This window comes from Mus pahari, chromosome 23 (genome assembly GCF_900095145.1).
Source record: "Mus pahari chromosome 23, PAHARI_EIJ_v1.1, whole genome shotgun sequence".
Classification (NCBI taxonomy): Eukaryota; Metazoa; Chordata; class Mammalia; order Rodentia; family Muridae; genus Mus; species Mus pahari.
This window is the reverse complement of record NC_034612.1, coordinates 25,190,003-25,206,024: the sequence shown is the minus strand read 5'-3', so window position 1 is coordinate 25,206,024 and position 16,022 is coordinate 25,190,003. Positions and strand designations below refer to the sequence as shown.

The 16,022-nt window shown below is 50.9% G+C and overlaps 2 protein-coding genes across 3 annotated transcripts in view; one reads left to right on the top strand and one right to left on the bottom strand.

Annotated features, from left to right (window-relative positions):
* Positions 1 to 7,566, top strand: part of LOC115063087 — an 11,389-nt gene extending 3,823 nt beyond the window's left edge. Inside the window, exons 2-4 of the mRNA XM_029533874.1 lie at positions 6,835 to 7,028; positions 7,166 to 7,286; positions 7,395 to 7,566. Of these exons, the coding sequence (XP_029389734.1) occupies positions 6,835 to 7,028; positions 7,166 to 7,286; positions 7,395 to 7,541 (462 nt within the window). The 3' untranslated portion in view covers positions 7,542 to 7,566. The remainder of the gene's footprint in view (positions 1 to 6,834; positions 7,029 to 7,165; positions 7,287 to 7,394) is intronic.
* On the bottom strand, positions 7,384 to 10,681 carry Abhd11 (abhydrolase domain containing 11). 2 transcript variants are annotated; one of them, XM_021186983.1, is made up of 6 exons: positions 10,138 to 10,681; positions 9,841 to 9,976; positions 8,755 to 8,928; positions 8,431 to 8,601; positions 8,145 to 8,326; positions 7,621 to 7,904 (listed from the first exon to the last, which is right to left on the bottom strand). In XM_021186983.1, the coding sequence occupies exons 1-6, from the start codon at positions 10,263 to 10,265 to the stop codon at positions 7,772 to 7,774; spliced, it is 924 nt and encodes a 307-aa protein (XP_021042642.1). In that variant the 5' UTR covers positions 10,266 to 10,681; the 3' UTR covers positions 7,621 to 7,771. The 2 variants fall into 2 exon arrangements, with proteins under 2 accessions (XP_021042643.1, XP_021042642.1); XM_021186984.2 differs by lacking the exon at positions 8,431 to 8,601 and having other exon boundaries at positions 7,384 to 7,904; positions 10,138 to 10,324.
* Positions 10,682 to 16,022: the final 5,341 nt, after the last annotated feature.

Here is a 16,022-nt window from a genome sequence, read left to right as displayed (position 1 = left end):
GGGGGATTCTAGGCAGGGGCTCTACCACTGAGCCACTCCCCCAGCCCCTCACTGGGGGATTCTAGGCAGGGGCTCTACCACTGAGCCACGCCCCCAGCCCCCTCCCTGGGGGATTCTAGGCAGGGGCTCTACCACTGAGCCACGCCCCCAGCCCCTCCCTGGGGGATTCTAGGCAGGGGCTCTACCACTGAGTCATGCTCCCAGCCCCTCACTGTGGGATTCTAAGGAACTCTACCATGGTGTTACACTCCTGATCTCTAGAAAGGGTTATATAACCCTCTTTATGTAACTGAGGCTGGCTTAGAACTTGCTATGTAGCCCACTTAAACTAGCCGGAAACTTGATATAATCACCTTATCTCAGCTTCCCAGGGGATGGGAATTACAGACACAGTGTGACTCCTAGCTTGAGTATTGTAATTTGAACTTCCCCCTAGTCATTCTCAGTTATTGTTTTGTTTTTGTTTTTTGTTTTTCAAGGCAGGGGTTCTCTGTGTAGCCCTGGCTGCCCTGGAACTCACTCTGTAGACCAGGCTAACCTCAAACTCAGAAATCTGCCTGCCTCTGCCTCCTGAGTGCTGGGATTAAAGGCATGTGCCACCACTGCCCAGCTCTACAGGGTTTTTTGTTTTTGTTTTTGTTTCTGTTTTTTTGTTTTTGTTTTTTTTTGGTTTTTCGAGACAGGGTTTCTCTGTTTAGCCCTGGCTGTCCTGGTACTCACTCTGTAGACCAGGCTGGCCTCGAACTCAGAAATCCACCTGCTTCTGCCTCCCGAGTGCTGGGATTAAAGGCGTGCGCCACCACACCCAGCTTCTACAGTTTTTTTTAAAGCATTCTTTATTATATAATTTCTATCCCTGTGTTAACTTGCTTTTGTCTTAAATATTTTATGTGGTGGCACACGCCTTTAATCTCAACACTTGGGAGGCAGAGGCAGGCAGATCTCTGAGTTTGAGGCAACCTGGTCTACAGAGCTAGTTCTGGGACAGCCAGGGCTACACAACTCAGAAAAAAAAAGTGTGTATGGGTATTTTGTCTGCAGGTGTATGTATGGGCAGCACACGCATGCCTGGTGTCCAAGGAGACCAAAGGAGAGCATCAGATTCCCTGGGGCTGGAGAACAGACAGCTTTGAGCTGCCATGTGGTTGCTAGGAGTTGAACCCTGGTCTTCTGCAAGAGCAGGCAGTGTTCTTAACTGCTGAGCCAGTTCTCCAGCCACCCTCGCCCCCCAGGTCCCCCCCCCATCCCTCCATATACACACTTTTGAGATAGAGTAGGTCACTGCTCTGGAACCGAGCAGGTGATGTGCGGTCTGGCCGGCCATCCTCTTACCTCCACCGCCCCAGCACTGTGCCTTACAAGGACTTGCCTGCCACCATCCCTAGTTTTCTCGAGTGGGTTTTGATGATCCAACTCATCCTCACACTTCAAAACAAGCACTTCACTGACTGAGCCAACCTCCCCCTACACCCCCACCAGTTCCTTTTGATGTTTATATTCTTTAACTCAGAGTCTCAACTAGGAGGCATGGTGGGGCACGGCACGCCTTTAATCCCAGCACTCCTTTGGCAGACATAGAGAGATCCCTGGGTTTGAGATCAACCTGATCTACATACAGAGCAAGTTCCAGGACAGCCAGGGCTACACACAGAGATTGCCTCCAAAAACTAAAACAACAAACAAACAAATTAGAATCTCATGTAGCCCAAAGTGAATCTCCTGGTGTAGCCCAGGGACCTGCTGGTTTCACCATGTAGCCTTGGCTGGCCTGGAACTTGCTATGTAGAACAGGCTGGCCCCAAAACTCAGAGAACCCTAACCTCTGTCTCCCAGTGGGAATTGAGGAAGCCTGAGGCATTGTGGGTAAGGAAGACCTCAGAAGAGACAAAGCCAGAGACCAGGGAGGAAGTGGGCTCAAGACACTTCAAGCGACCTTAGCCTATCGCTGCTGGGCACGGGAGCAGAAGGGGGATGCCTAGAATCCACCACAGGCTTTTACAGGATGGTTTCAGGTTAACAGGCCGACAGGGGTTGAGGGGAGGTGCAGTAACATGCATAAGTTGTGTCCCGAAGGCAGGGTGGCAAACAACCATGGTGAAAGAGAGAGCTGGATTGTAGACACTTACTAAAGGTGGGGCCAACAGAACTCAGTATTTGAATAATGGTTAGTGTCTTTAAAAAAAAAAAAAACATTGCTAGGCAGTGGTGTCACATGCCTTTTAGTTCCAGCACTTGGGAGACAGAAGTAAGTGGATTTCTGTGAGTTCAAGGCCAGCCTGGTCTACAAAGCAAGTTCCAGAATTCGGTCAGGGTTGTACAGAGAAACCCTGTCTTGAAAGATAAATAAATAAATACATAAACACATAAATAGGGCTGGAGAGATGGCTCAGCGGTTAAGAGCACTGGCTGTGGGCTGGTGAGATGGCTCATCAGGTAAGAGCACCCGACTGTTCTTCCAAAGGTCCTGAGTTCAAATCCCAGCAACCACATGGTGGCTCACAACCATCCATAACAAAATCTGGCGCCCTCTTCTGGAGTGTCTGAAGACAGCTACAGTGTACATTACATGTAATAAATAAATAAATCTTTAAAAAAAACAAAACAAACAAACAAACAAAAAAAAAGAGCACTGGCTGCAGCCGGGCGTGGTGGCGCACACCTTTAATCGCAGCACTTGGGAGGCAGAGGCAGGTCGATTTCTGAGTTCAAGGCCAGCCTGGTCTACAAAGTGAGTTCCAGGATAGCCAAGGATATACAGAGAAACCCTGTCTTGAACCCCCTCCCCCCCCCCAAAAAGAGCACTGGCTGTTCTTCCAGACGTCCTGAGTTCAAATCCCAGCAACCACTTGGTGGCTCACAACCATCTGTAATGGGATCTAATGCCCTCTTCTGGTGTGTCTGAAGACAGCTACAGTGACAGTGTGCGCAACATATATAAATAAATAAATCTTTAAAAAATACATAAATAAATGCTTTTATTATAGTTTGTGTGTGTGTGTGTGTGTGTGTGTGTGTGTGTGTGTGTGAGTGAGGTGGCTCAGAGGATAATAGAGAGAGTTGCTCTTGCAGAGGAACTGACTTCAGTCCCCAGTACAATATTGGCAGCTCATGAGCACTTGTAACTGCAAGCCCAGGGGATCCAACATCACTGGCTTCCATTGGCACCCACACTTATCGCACAGACCCATGTCCACAGGCCAGAGTGGTCAACAGAGTGAGTTCCAGGACAGCCAGGGCTTTGCAGAGAAACCCTGTCTCAAAATGAATAAATGAATAGATAAAAACAACAAAAAATTAATATACAGAGAAACCCTGTCTTGAAAAAAAAACAATAAATAGATTGATTGATTGATTGATTGATTGATAAAAAATAAGCACCTGCTGATCTTTCAGAAGACCTGGGTTTGCGTCTCAGCTCCCATAAGGAAGGGTGGTAGCTCAGGGGATCTGACACCCTCTTCTGGCCTCCGTAGGCATTAGGCAAAACACCCATATACTTAAAATTCAAAATAAAACTCTGTGTGGCTCATACCTTTAACCTCAATTCTGGGAAGGCAAATACAGAAGGCTGAGACCTAGTTCAAAGTCAGCTTTGTTTACACAGTGAGTTCCAGAACAGCCAAGGCCATTTAGGGTGCCTATCTCACAGGGCAGAGAGACGGGGAGGGGCAAGAGAGGGGGAGGGTTAGGATGCCACTGGGTAAAGGATCAGTGGACTGTTGTTGTTATTCTTAAATCTGAGCTCCCCATCACAGCTCCATGGGAAAGCCAACAGACAAGTGTGCCCTGAGATTCAGATGCACCTGCAGAGTCGTCGGTGTCTCATTTACCCCAGGCTAGCCTCTTCCTCCTTTCTTTCCTTCCTTCCCTCCATCCCTCCCCTTTTTTTTTTTTGAAACAAGGTGTCTCTGTGTAGCCTTGACTATTCTGGAACTTGCTGTGTAGACCAGGCTGGTCTCTGCCTCTGAGTCTTGGGATTAAAGGCTTGGCCACTATGCCAGCTACGGCCTTTACCTCGATATGTAACCAAGGATGATCTTGAATTCCTTTTTCTTTGGCCTCCACCTCACCAATGCTGGGATTCCATGCCAGTGCCGCTACCACCATCACCCACACTGGGGTCATGCCCCTTGATTCCAGAGGTGTCGCTAGAGTGGGAAGAAGACATATGCGGGGTCAGGTGAACAGGTATTTTGTTTCTTTGTTTGTTCGTTTGTTTACAAAGGAACCCTAGGAATTGCCGGCCACCCTGGGTAGAGTTTCCATTTCACACGTTGGGGGGGGGTCCAGGGCAGCTCATGGGATCTTTGCTCTTGGGGCCTGCTGCCATCTTCAGGCCAAAGGTGGTACTGCTTTGCTTGTCTAGCTGCCTTCCCTCCAGAAGCTGGTGGCAAAGACACCCCAGCAGTGACACTCCCGCTGCCAGTGAAAGGGGGCGACAGAGAAGGAAAAGGGCTGTGTTGGGGATAAAACCCAGAGTCTCACACATGTACCCCTCACTAGGAAGAATTCTAGGCAGATGCTCTACTGCGGAGCTACACCCCCCCAAGGCGTTTACTGTGTGCATGGATGCCTTCGGAGGCATCGGATCCTCTGGGGCTGGAAGTACTCGAGGTCTCGAGCCACCGGACAAGGGTGCAGAGAACTGAACTCTGGCCCTCTGCAACAATGGCTTAGCCACTGAGCTACCTCTGTGCTGCAAAGGAACGTTCTTGATATGGCATAAGGAAACACAAAAATGAAGTGGAAAAAAAACCTGTAAAGCAATTTCTTTTCTTTTTAATGGATATGATTGTTTTTTCCCAGAGCACACCAGGTGCCCACAGAATTCAGAAGAGGGGGGAAAAGGGTAGCACATATATGCTTAGAATGCATCTTCCATGTAGTTTCTGAGAAGACTTTCAATGTAATTTTTGCCTCTACTGATCTAGTTCCAGGACTCCCAGGGCTACACAGAGAAACCCTGTGGGGGGGAGGGGAGAGGAGCAGGACCTAGTTCAGCATAACTCAGTTCAGCACTGTAGACCAGGTGGGCCTCAAACTCAAGAGATCTGCCTGTGCCTCCGAGTGCAGGATTAAGGGTGTAAACCGGGCTGGAGAGATGGCTCAGAGGTTAAGAGCACTGACTGCTTTTCCAGAGGTCCCGAGTTCAATTCCCAGCAACCACACAGTGGCTCACAACCGTCTGTAACGGGATCTGATGCCCTCTTCTGGTGTTTCTGAAAACAACTACAGTGTACTCGTATACATAAAGCAAATAAATAAATAAATAAATAAATAAATAAATAAATAAATAAATAAATAAATGGACCAAACAGGCGCCAGGTGACTTTAATCCTAGCACTCACCAGGCAGAGTTTCCTCTAAACTCAAGGTCAGCCTGGTCTACAGAGGATAGCCAAGGCTAAGATGCTGAGATGCTCAAGTCCCTTATAGAAAATGGTATATTATGGGCTGGGGCGTGGCTCAGTGGTAGAGCCCCTGCCTAGAATCCCCCAGGGAGGGGCTGGGGGCGTGGCTCAGTGGTAGAGCACTTGCCTAGAATCCCTGGAATAGGGTATGGAGCTGGAGCATGGCTAGACAGCAGCTTGCTTAGCATGTATACTTAGTATGTATATGTGCTTGTGTTCATTCCTTAGGTATGATTACACCAAGAAATGAGGGGGTGAGGGAGGGGGAGAGGGAAAACTTCTTTCCCAGAACTTGGGAGACAGAGGGAGGTGGATTTCTCAGTTTGAGGCCAGCCTGGTCTACAGAGTGAGTTCCAGGACAACCAGGGCTATACAGAGAAAACCAAAAACCAAAAACAAACAAACAACAACAACAAAAAAAAGAGATGCTCAAAATCTCAAACGTATTTTTCTATTCCCAATATGGATTGGTCATTTTAGATTCAAGCAGTGGTGTCACACAGAGAAACCCTATCTCCAAACAAACCAAAGTCCCTCAGCTTGGAAAGGCTCAGCTCAGTCAGAGTGATTCCCAGGCACTGCGTGTTTGGGGTAGACTAGTAATAGCATAAAGGGAAGGTGGGATCCAAGCTATTGGTAATGAACCAGGCAGTGGTGGCACATGCCTTTAATCCCAGCATTTAGACAGCAGAGGCAGGTGGGTCTCCGAGTTCAAGGCCAGCCTGATCTTCAGAGGATAGCCAGGGTGACACAGAGAAACCCTGTCTTGAAAAACAAAACAAAAAGATCAGGAAAAAAAAAAAGTAACCATGCCTTGTTCCTTGGGGTTTGTTGGTTTTTTTTTTTTTTTTTTTCCTCCTGAGGTGGAATAAGAATTCTGGGGGCAGAGGATTCCTTGAAGAGCTAGCACAGAGTCAACCCCTGGTGCTGGGGACCTGCGTGATGCTGGGCCTTTGTTCCTCTGAGACGTAGTTGGGGCGCCCCCTGGAGGCGATGGCCAGCAAGAATTGGGGAAAAGGCTTGGGGCCTTCCAAGGTTTAAGAGGGAGGTGCACTTGCTCCTTGCCCCAGGCTGTCCTTCTGTAGGTGGAGTCTGCTAGGGAGTGCCTTGCCTGGAAGGGCAAAGGGCTCTTGTCCTCTAGCCTCAACCAACTGACAAGTCTCAGTCACCAGGCCTTGCCTCTCTGAGAGCATAGAAAGGTAAGCGACCCCAGAGCACTCAGTAGTATTTCCATTGGGCGGTGTGGGAACTCCTTTCTCCTCGGGAGCTTCAGATACTGTCCATTCTGCTGAATCAGGCCATTCCTGAATAAGACCCAAAGTCCCCCGGTCTACTTCCCAGTTAGCCAGACTAAGGGTTTCCTTTACAAGATAGGGCGCAGCACCCCCTGGAGGCAAAGGGTGGTAAGACTGAGTGGAAATAGCGTGAGGCAGGGCAGGGGCAGGGCAGAAGGACCCAGGGTGAGGCTTCTACTTCTGACAAGCCCCAGGTCTCTGCCTCCTCATCCATCACCCTCCAACAGAACCCAGAATCCCAAGCGGCAGGAGCACTGGGGGACACCCGGGTGGAGCCTTCCCTGGCGCAAGTACTGCAGGAGAGGGATGAAGCCATTGCGAAGTGAGAGAAACTCCGGGTGGGGGTGGGGGAGGGGGAAATGGGGGGACTCACTCCTCCTAGAGGAGAGGAAGGGGACTCCAGATATCTCCAGAAGACAGCCACTAGAACACCCCCCCCCCCATCCCTGCTGCCTGCAGGAAGCGCGCGGTGGAAGAGGAGCTGGACTCCTGTCGAGCCAGGCTGCGCACAGTGGAGGCTCAGCTGCTGGAGGTCCTGCAGGAGAAACTGAAGCTGAAACAGGAGGTGGAGGCCTGGGAGGTAGGGTGGGGCCTCTGACTCGGGAGACCTGGAAGACGCCCCTCCGTCGCTCCCCCCCCACCCCACCCCCAGGGATTGCCTCGGACCTGCTCTCTCCCCCGTGCCCAGGAAGACATGCAGCATATGGTTCGAGAGCGGGTGCGGAGTCAGCTGCAGGAAGAGTCCAGAGGCACCCTGGGAGCACGGGAGAACACAAGCGCGGGCAGGGGTTCCTGGATTCCACTCTCCCGGGGCCAGTGGGGGCGACGGTGGTGATGTCCAGGGGTCAGTGGGGGCAACAGTGGCGATCTCCTGGGGTCAGTAGGGGCGACGGTGGTGAAAACGGATCCAGGGCTTAAGGGGGAACTGTCTTTATTCATTAAAGTGATGGGCCACTTCTGTACCCCTGGACCCTCTCAGTGCCCCTGAGTTTTTCTGTGCAGAAGCAAGACAGGCACAGATCCCAAGCCTAGAGTCCCCTGGCTGCTCTCCCAAAGAGCTACTTCTTAAGCCAAGAAGCTGGTGACGGCATCCATGAAGTCTTGGGGTTTGTCGCTGTGGACCCAGTGGCCAGCGTTAGGCACGGTCTGAAGCTGGGCTTGAGGGAAGAGTCGCCTAATCTCCGAGTGGTGGCTGGGTCTGACCGCCAGAGTGAAACCAATGGAGATGGGGTTAAAGAAGACAATGGAGAGGTGGGGGGGAGGGGGGAAGAGGGAGGGAGAGAACAGGAGAGAGAGAGCACTGCATGAGCCTTCATGCCCAGTGGCCTTGCCAGGCTCCCCGTGCCCACATCCAAGCCCCCCCCACTCACGCAGGCTCCCATAGCTGGGGGTGGGGTGGGCCAAGCATGCCCCTTCCTATGGTCCCACACCGGCTTACTGTACATATGTAGAATTTCCACCAAGCAGGAAGAGGGTTGGCCCCGAGTAGGGTTCAAGTTGCTGAGGAAAAGTCAGAATCTTGTCCAAGTGCTGAGCTAAAGTATCCAGGTTCACTCTCCAGGAGAAACGCCCACCTACCTCCACCAGGTTAGTGAGCAGGAACTGCCTGATGCTCGCTTCCTGTGGGGAGAGCATGCAGCTGTGAAGGGGCTCCCGGTGAGGCCCACCCACCACTTTTTCCTCTGTCAGATGTGTGTGTGTGTGTGGGGGGGTGTGTGTGTCACCTTGACAACCGAGCTAAGCTGCTTATCTGCCAGTTTTCGGGCTTGGGAGTGCGACACCTTCTCTGGGATCTCAACAGCTTTCATGGCTGCTATGAAGGCTCCAATGTATGTTCCAGGTGTGGTTCCTACCGGGCTTATGTCTACAGCAACTAATCGTTCCACAACATCTGGCTGCGAGACAGAATCAGACCAGAGCAGGTCCCAGACAAACTCTCTGAGCCACCAGCAGAGTTTCTGGACCCCGGCCATCCAAAGCGCGGATGAGTCCCACCATTACCCATGGGCTCAGGGTGCATTACGAGGACCCAGATAGGTGTAGCTCACCCTCTGCAGTGCCAAGAGCATGGCTGTCTTTCCTCCCATGCTGTGGCCAACGAGGACGCAGGGCACCAGACCCAGCTGTGGGAGGAGGCCCTGAAGGTCCTGACTCATGGCTTCATAGCTTGCATCTGAACTGTGGGGGCTGTCACCGTGGTTCCGGGCATCCACTGTCAGTACCTGGGATGGGGGTGAAACGGGAATGGTGTTACTCTTGACTACAGACAACGAAAAGCCTGGTAGGGCCCACGGAGCAGCCAGGGAGAGAAGTCTGGAGACATAAGTACGTGTGCGCGCACGCGCATACACTGAAGTGAATCTTGAGCAACTTCCTCAGTTGCTTTATTATATACACACATGTATGCATGTGTGCAAGTTACATTTGCGCAAGCACGTGCCATGGTGGAGGCCAAATGATAACTTCAGGTGCCAAGGAGAGAGGGCACGCGGACCAAACGAGGCTCACGGAGGATCGGAGTACCAAGGGAGAAAATGGCTGGGTTAACAGGAAAGAGAAGCTGGGGGACCGGAAGCCGCTGGACTGGAAAAGTTTAAGGGGTCGGGGGTGACAAGAGCATAGAGCTGCCACAGGTACAGAGTAAGCCGGGAGGCTAGAGTGTGCTTTGCCATGCTAGTAGGTGCCACAAAATTGTCCCTTTTTGGTTTCTTTGGGACCTGAGAAAGACCTGTTATGTTTCTTTCAGTAACATAAATGAACTAACTGTGGGACATCTTACAGGACCAGGCCTCTTCATAGATGTTTTCTGGTTTACTGTGTGCTCTGAAACTTTCCATTTTCAGGTCAGCAAGAACCCAGCCCTGGCCGGGCAGTGGTGGCGCAAGCCTTTAATACCAGCACTTGGGAGGCAGAGGCAGGCCGATTTCTGAGTTCAAGGCCAGCCTGGTCTACAGAGTGAGTTCCAGGACAGGCAGGGCTACACAGAGAAACCCTGTCTCAAAAAAACAAAAAAACAAAAACAAAAACAAACAAACAAAAAACCCCAGACCTGAGTGATTGAAACTAGGTCCACTGCCCTCAGCCTTATCCCTTAGCCCCCGCCCACCCATGCACCGCCCCACCCGGAAGCTCACCCTCCTGCCAGTCCTCTGAACCATCGCCTTGGCGAGGGAGTTGAAGTTGGTTTTGCTGCCGAAGAGCCCATGCAAAAAGACGATGGCTGGAAGTGTCGCGTCTCCATCTAGAAGATTATAGGACAGCGGCAGCGGCCTGGAAGGTGGGGGGGGCACCGAGGAGTAAGGGGGTGGGGAGAGTGAAGGAGAAAAGGGGCGAGGCCAAAGAAGGGGCGAGGCCAAAGGAGGGGCGGGGCCAGCTGGGCCGCGTGCGAAGTGGACCCGTGGCGAGCAACCCTCCCAGTGTCCTTGGCTGACCTCAGATCGGCGTTTCCGTGGCCACTACTGCGGCTGCTACAGAACGTGACAGGAACCGCCGAACGCCTGGGAGAGGAGTCACCGAGTATCCCACGGGGGACCCTCCACGCTCGCGCCCAGCGGAGCATGCCCACGGCCGGCAAGGTGTGCTTCCTAGGGCTGTCCTGCGCACGCCCCGCCTCCCAGAGCCCGGTCAAGTCCAACTAGGGCTCCGCCTTCCCCCCCCCGCCCCACATCGAGGCACCGCTTTAGGTCACGTGGCCTAACGTACTCCGGGAGTCAGTTCAGCCCCCTCCCAAAGCAGTTGCTTCTTGGACGCAGCCGCCAGATGTGCTGGCCCCAGCCCTTGCACGTTACGCATTTCCTTCAGCCACTTGGAGCCTGGTCTGTAGGACTAGCTGGCTTGGTAACAGGCTGGGCGTAGCCATACAGCGCTAGCCCTGCCCCCTTGCGCCGTTACGCAATTCCTACAGACACTGTGAGCGGCTTAGAGACCAGTTCCTGACCAGGACCAGGGAAGCGCTACGTGGGACTGGTCCCTCCTCTGGGACAATATACAATCCCCTTCAGATCTGTGAGCCCCTGCCACGCCCTGGGCGGGGCCACCCCACAGGCTTGCTCTTCGCAGGATCACTCAACCGCCGTAGCCACTGCCAGGCACCCGGACGTGGGCTTCTTAGCCACGCCTTGGCGGAGCCTCCGGGGACTTTGGGACCTCCTCCTGCATCATGACGTAATTCCCACTTTGCGTGCATCTGCGAGCTCAGCTTCTTGGCCGCGCCCTACCGTAGGCAGAGCTGTAAGAGAACCTAGGCGGGCCCTTGCACGGTTTCACAACCTTTTAAACTGCTCTAGTTCCGGGAATTTGACTCCTTGGCCACGCCTTGGGCGGAGCTACCGGATTCGGGCACCATTACGTAATCCTGCCGGGTTCTGTGCACACCTCCCTGAGCCCCCTTGACAACGTTGTAGGCCACGCCTCTCCTTTTAAGAGCTTCGTCGTCTTCTAGTGTTTCCCTACCTGCGATCGGAGGTCCTCAGTTCAAGGCGCAAGTGTGGGGCATGTCCCCAGCAAACTGAGAACGTCCTTTCTCGGCTGGCGAGCCGACCCCACCTGGCCTGCTCCTCAGTCCTCGGGTACCGCCCTGGGTAGATGCCACGCTCTCTGTGCCTCCGGCATGGTCAGAAGGCGCCAGGAGTGACTCTTGTTCCAGCTCCCGCCAGCTCTCTGGCGCCTTGCTCTGTAGTGCCCTGTCAGGCTCCCAGAGCACGAGTGCTTTGTCTAAGCCTCCTCACAAGAAACACCTAGGAGAAAGGGGCTTTCGAGCAGAAAGGGCAAAGGATTGGTCCAACAGGCAGAACCAGAGTCTTCCGTTCCTGGTCCAGGTCAATTTGAAAAACCAGGATTAATCCCTTGGCCAGGGATTTGTACTGTAGTTACCTGCACTGAATAGAGATGGCTCTGGACTAGGTGTAGTGGCTACAACTTTAATCCCACACATTTGGTGGCAGAGACAAGCAGTTCTGTGAGTTCAAGGCCAGCCTTGTGTATAAGAGTCCGAGAACATCTAGAACTACATAGAAAAACTCTGTCTCAAAAAAGGAAAAAAAAAAAAAAAAAGCCGGTAGGTGGTGGCGAACGCCTTTAATCCCAGCATTTGGGAGGTAGAGGCAGAGGCAGGCAGATTTCTGGGTTCGAGGCCAGCCTGGTCTACAAACCCAGACAGTTCCAGGACAGCCAGGGCTATACAGAGAAACCCTGTCTCGAAAAAACAAAAAAAACAAAAAAAACAAAAAAAAAAAAAAAGGAAGAAAGAACCCGCCCTAACAACACGCCATTAGCAGAGAGTGGCAACCCTCTGCCCGGAATGCACTCCATTCTGCACCCATTTCCCACAGGGAGCCTGCCCCTGCCCCCCTGCCGTCTCCCCTCATAGTCTAGGGACAGTCATTTGTTTATTTCAGCCCCCGCAGCCCTCTTCTGCCACAGTCCATCCTTTAGCAGTTCCGGAGCTGTTTTGGTCATAGCATAGCTGGGGAGCCTTCAGGACTCCTTGTTACTGAAGTCGCACTTCAAACCCGCCAGAGTCCTTCCCAGCATCCTCAGCTGGGCGCCAAGCCTCTGGCTCTTAGTTCCCTTTTGTTCTTTGTCAGCGCTGGTGGCCTTCTGTGCCACTAGTTGCCTAGACACATACAAACACAGATTTATTTATTTTGCTTTATGTGTCTGAGTGTTTGCTCGCATTTATGTCTGTGTACCACACCTGTACCCTGTGCCTTTAGAGTTGAGAGGAGGGCATAGGATCTCCTGGAACTGGAATTTCAGATGGTTGTGAGCCACCATGTAGGTCCTGGGAACCATGCTCCAGTCCTCTGCAAGAATATCATGTGCTCTTAACTCCCGAGTCTCCAACCTGTTTTGTTTTTGTGACAGGGTTTCTCTGTATAGCTCTGACTGCCCTGGAACTCACTATGTAGACCAGGCTGGCCTCAGACTCACAGAGATTCATTTGCATCTGTCTCCAGAGTGCTGAGATAAAAGATACGTGCCTATACCTGACAACTGTTTTGTTTTGTTTTGTTTAGATTTATTTATTTATTTATTATATGTAAGTACACTGTCACTGTCTTCAGATGCTCCAGAAGAGGGCGGGCGTCAGATCTCATTACAGGTGGTTGTGAGCCACCATGTGGTTGCTGGGATTTGAACTCAGGACCTTCAGAAGAGCAGCCCGGTGCTCTTACCCACTGAGCCATCTCACCAGCCCCGACAACTGGTTTTTGGTTGTTTGTTTTGCTTGCTTTTTAGATGGGGTCTTATGTATCCTTGGCTGGCCTTAAACTCCTGCCCCTCCTGCCTCCATCTCCCAGAACTCCAGAACTCCAGAACTCCAGAACTCCAGAACTCCAGAACTCCAGAACTCCGGAACTCCAGAACTCCAGAACTCCAGAACTCCAGACGTTCCTTTTTGATTGTTTTTGTTTTGTTTTTTATATTATATATAAGTACACTGTAGCTGTCTTCAGACACTCCAGAAGAGGGCAGCTCTCATTACAGATGGTTGTGAGTCACCATGTGGTTGCTGGGAATTGAACTCATGACCTCTAGAAGAGCAGTCAATGCTCTCCACCACTGAGCCATCTCTCCAGCACGTTTTGTTTTGTTTAGAGACAGGACATCAGTATGCAACCAAAACTGACCTCACATTTGTGTGTCGGTCCAGAGGTTACGCATGATCCTGCTGCCTCCGCACTAAGTGTCGGGAACCAAGCCTACATCACCACACCTGCCTGCCTTCGATTATCTTTCTATGGTTATCTATTGAATAAAAGCTTTGTTATAAAGTGATTTGTAAAAAAATCCCTCTCACACAATAAATTTTATACTTTCAGTATCAAAAAAATATACTTTCTGCACTTATTCACTACCAAAACCTAAAGATCTGTGACAGAGTTAGAACTAGAAATCAGTTATCTTTGTATCCTCATCCAGTTTCTGTGTTCAGTGCCTGCATTCAGTCCTTCTTGTAGCCTATATTTGTTCTTTCTTTCTTTCTTTCTTTCTTTCTTTCTTTCCTTCTTTCTTTCTTTCTTTCTTTCTTTCTTTCTTTCTTTCTTTCTTTCTTTCTTTCTTCCTTTCTTCTCTTCTTTCTCCTTCTCTTCTTTTTGGTTTTTTGAGACAGGGTTTCTCTGTGTAGCCCTGGCTGTCCTCTGTAGACCATGCTGACTTCAAACTCAGAGATCCACCTGCCTCCTGAGTATTGGGATTAAAAGCGTATGCCGGGGCTGGTGAGATGGCTCAGCGGGTAAGAGCACCAACTGCTCTTCTGAAGGTCCTGAGTTCAAATCCCAGCAACCACATGGTGGTTCACAACCATCTGTAACGAGATCTGACGCCCTCTTCTGGAGTGTCTGAAGACAGCTACAGTGTACTTACGTATAATAAATAAATAAATCTTAAAAAAAAAAAAAAGTGTATGCCACCACTACCCCATCCCACTCCTATTTAATTGTAATGTTCCTCCGGTTCTCACGTGTACATATGTTGCTTATCTACATATTTTATTAGCTAGATTTGCATATGACAGAGAGCAAGTGGCTTTCCTTCCTCCTGTGATCCTGTGCCCTTTAAATGTATTTTGCTGTATTTTATGGGATGTGTATATGTGTTTGGCCTACATGCATGTCTGTGTACCACGTGCCTGTCTGGTGCCTGAATGTACCAGAATAGGACATCAGACCTCCTGGGAATGGAATTATGGTTGTGAACCACCATGTTGGTGCTAAGAATCAAACCTAGGTCCCCTGCAAGTGCAGCCACTAAATCATGTCCTTTATTTTTCAGTCGTACTGAGGATCGAACTTAGGGCCTCCTAGCCCTCTTTTTATTTTTTTACTTTGAGACAGAGTCTTATTAATCAGCCCATACTGGCCTTGAACATCTGGCCCTCTCACTCAGCCCCATGGATAACTGGACTTACAGACCTGAGCCGCCAAGCCTTCCCCTATTTTAGGATACAATGTTAACTGCTGCCTCTGTCACCAAGCATCCCACACATTAACTTTTATTTTCCAGGCAGGGTTTCTCAGTGTAGCCCTGGCTGCCCTGGATCCAATTCCATAGACTAAGTTGGCCTCCAATCAGAGATCCTCCTGCCTCTGCATCCCTGGGACAAAAGGCGTGTGCCATCACACTCAGCCCAACACTACTCATTTCTAGCCCACATTCACAAAGGATTTTTTATTTCTACTAAGGACCTCCAAGGGGCTGGGGCGATGGCCCCGCAAATACAAGTTCTGTTCTTCCAGAGGAACTGGCTTCATTTCTAGGCACCCACACAGCAACTCACAACTGTCAGTAACTCCCGCTCCGGGGATCCAATGCTCTCTTCTGGCTTCCAGGGGTACTGCATGCGCACAGTGCACATCGGGTCTCGGGTCTACACAGGAAATTCCTGGATAGTCAGGCTTACAGAGACCCGGTCTCAAACCATCAAGCAAGCAAACAAAAACAAAACAAAACAAAACAAAAGAATACAGCTCAGTGGTGGAGTCCTTGCCTTGTTAAGTCCTGACTTCCTGAGTTCAAACTCTAGCCTCCTACACACACAAAAAAGTGGAGTACTGAAGAGGGCTGGAGAAATACTTAGGTCAAACTTCCTTAGTATCCAGTCAAGTACCCACTAAGAGGAGACCGACCAGGGATACGCGGGCCCAGCTTTCCTCCACCCTTCAGGACAAGGCTGAAACAGACCGTGTTCTAATTCACGGACGGTGATGACACAGCTGCTTCCTTCTGAGCTCACGAGGAATCCGCACTGGGCTGAGTATGCGTGATTTGTCGGCCACCGAGAGTTATTAGATGCCTGACGGGGACACCTAGGCTCTGTATGATCCAGAAGCTGGGGGAGGCTTGTCTTTTCTCTCCTTTCCTTGAATTCACTTGTAGGGTTATCTATTTTCATTTTACTTTATCTCATTTTTTTTAAAAATTGTATTATATGGGTACTTTGCCTGCATATGCGTCTGTGTACCATGTGTATGTCCGGTGCCCAGGGAGGCCAGAAGACAGTGGATCCCTTGGTGTATGGCTAGATGGTTGTGAACTACCATGGCGGTGCTGGGAAATGAACCTGGTTCCTCTGAAAGAGCAACAAGACTTCAGACTCTCTCTCTCTCTCTCTCTCTCTCTCTCTCTCTCTCTCTCTCTCTCTCTCTCTCTCCTTTCATATAGGGTGGATGGCCTTGAACTCTTGATCCTCCAGCCTCCCCTTCTAGAGTGCTGGGATCACAAGTGTGTGCTGCCATACCTGCTTTATGCGGAGCTGGGGAGGGACCAGGACTTCCCTCGTGCTTAGCAGGAACTCACCAATGGGGCTATATTC

Coding starts and splice junctions, on each gene's coding strand:
- Abhd11 (XM_021186983.1), bottom strand. CDS start 10,265: ATGCTCCGCTGGGCGCGAGCGTGGAGGGTCCCCCGTGGGATACTCGGT. Junction 8,602..8,754: donor TGCTCTTGGCACTGCAGAGG/GTGAGCTACACC, acceptor TCTGTCTCGCAG/CCAGATGTTGTGGAACGATT. Junction 7,905..8,144: donor GGAAATTCTACATATGTACA/GTAAGCCGGTGT, acceptor TCTGGCGGTCAG/ACCCAGCCACCACTCGGAGA.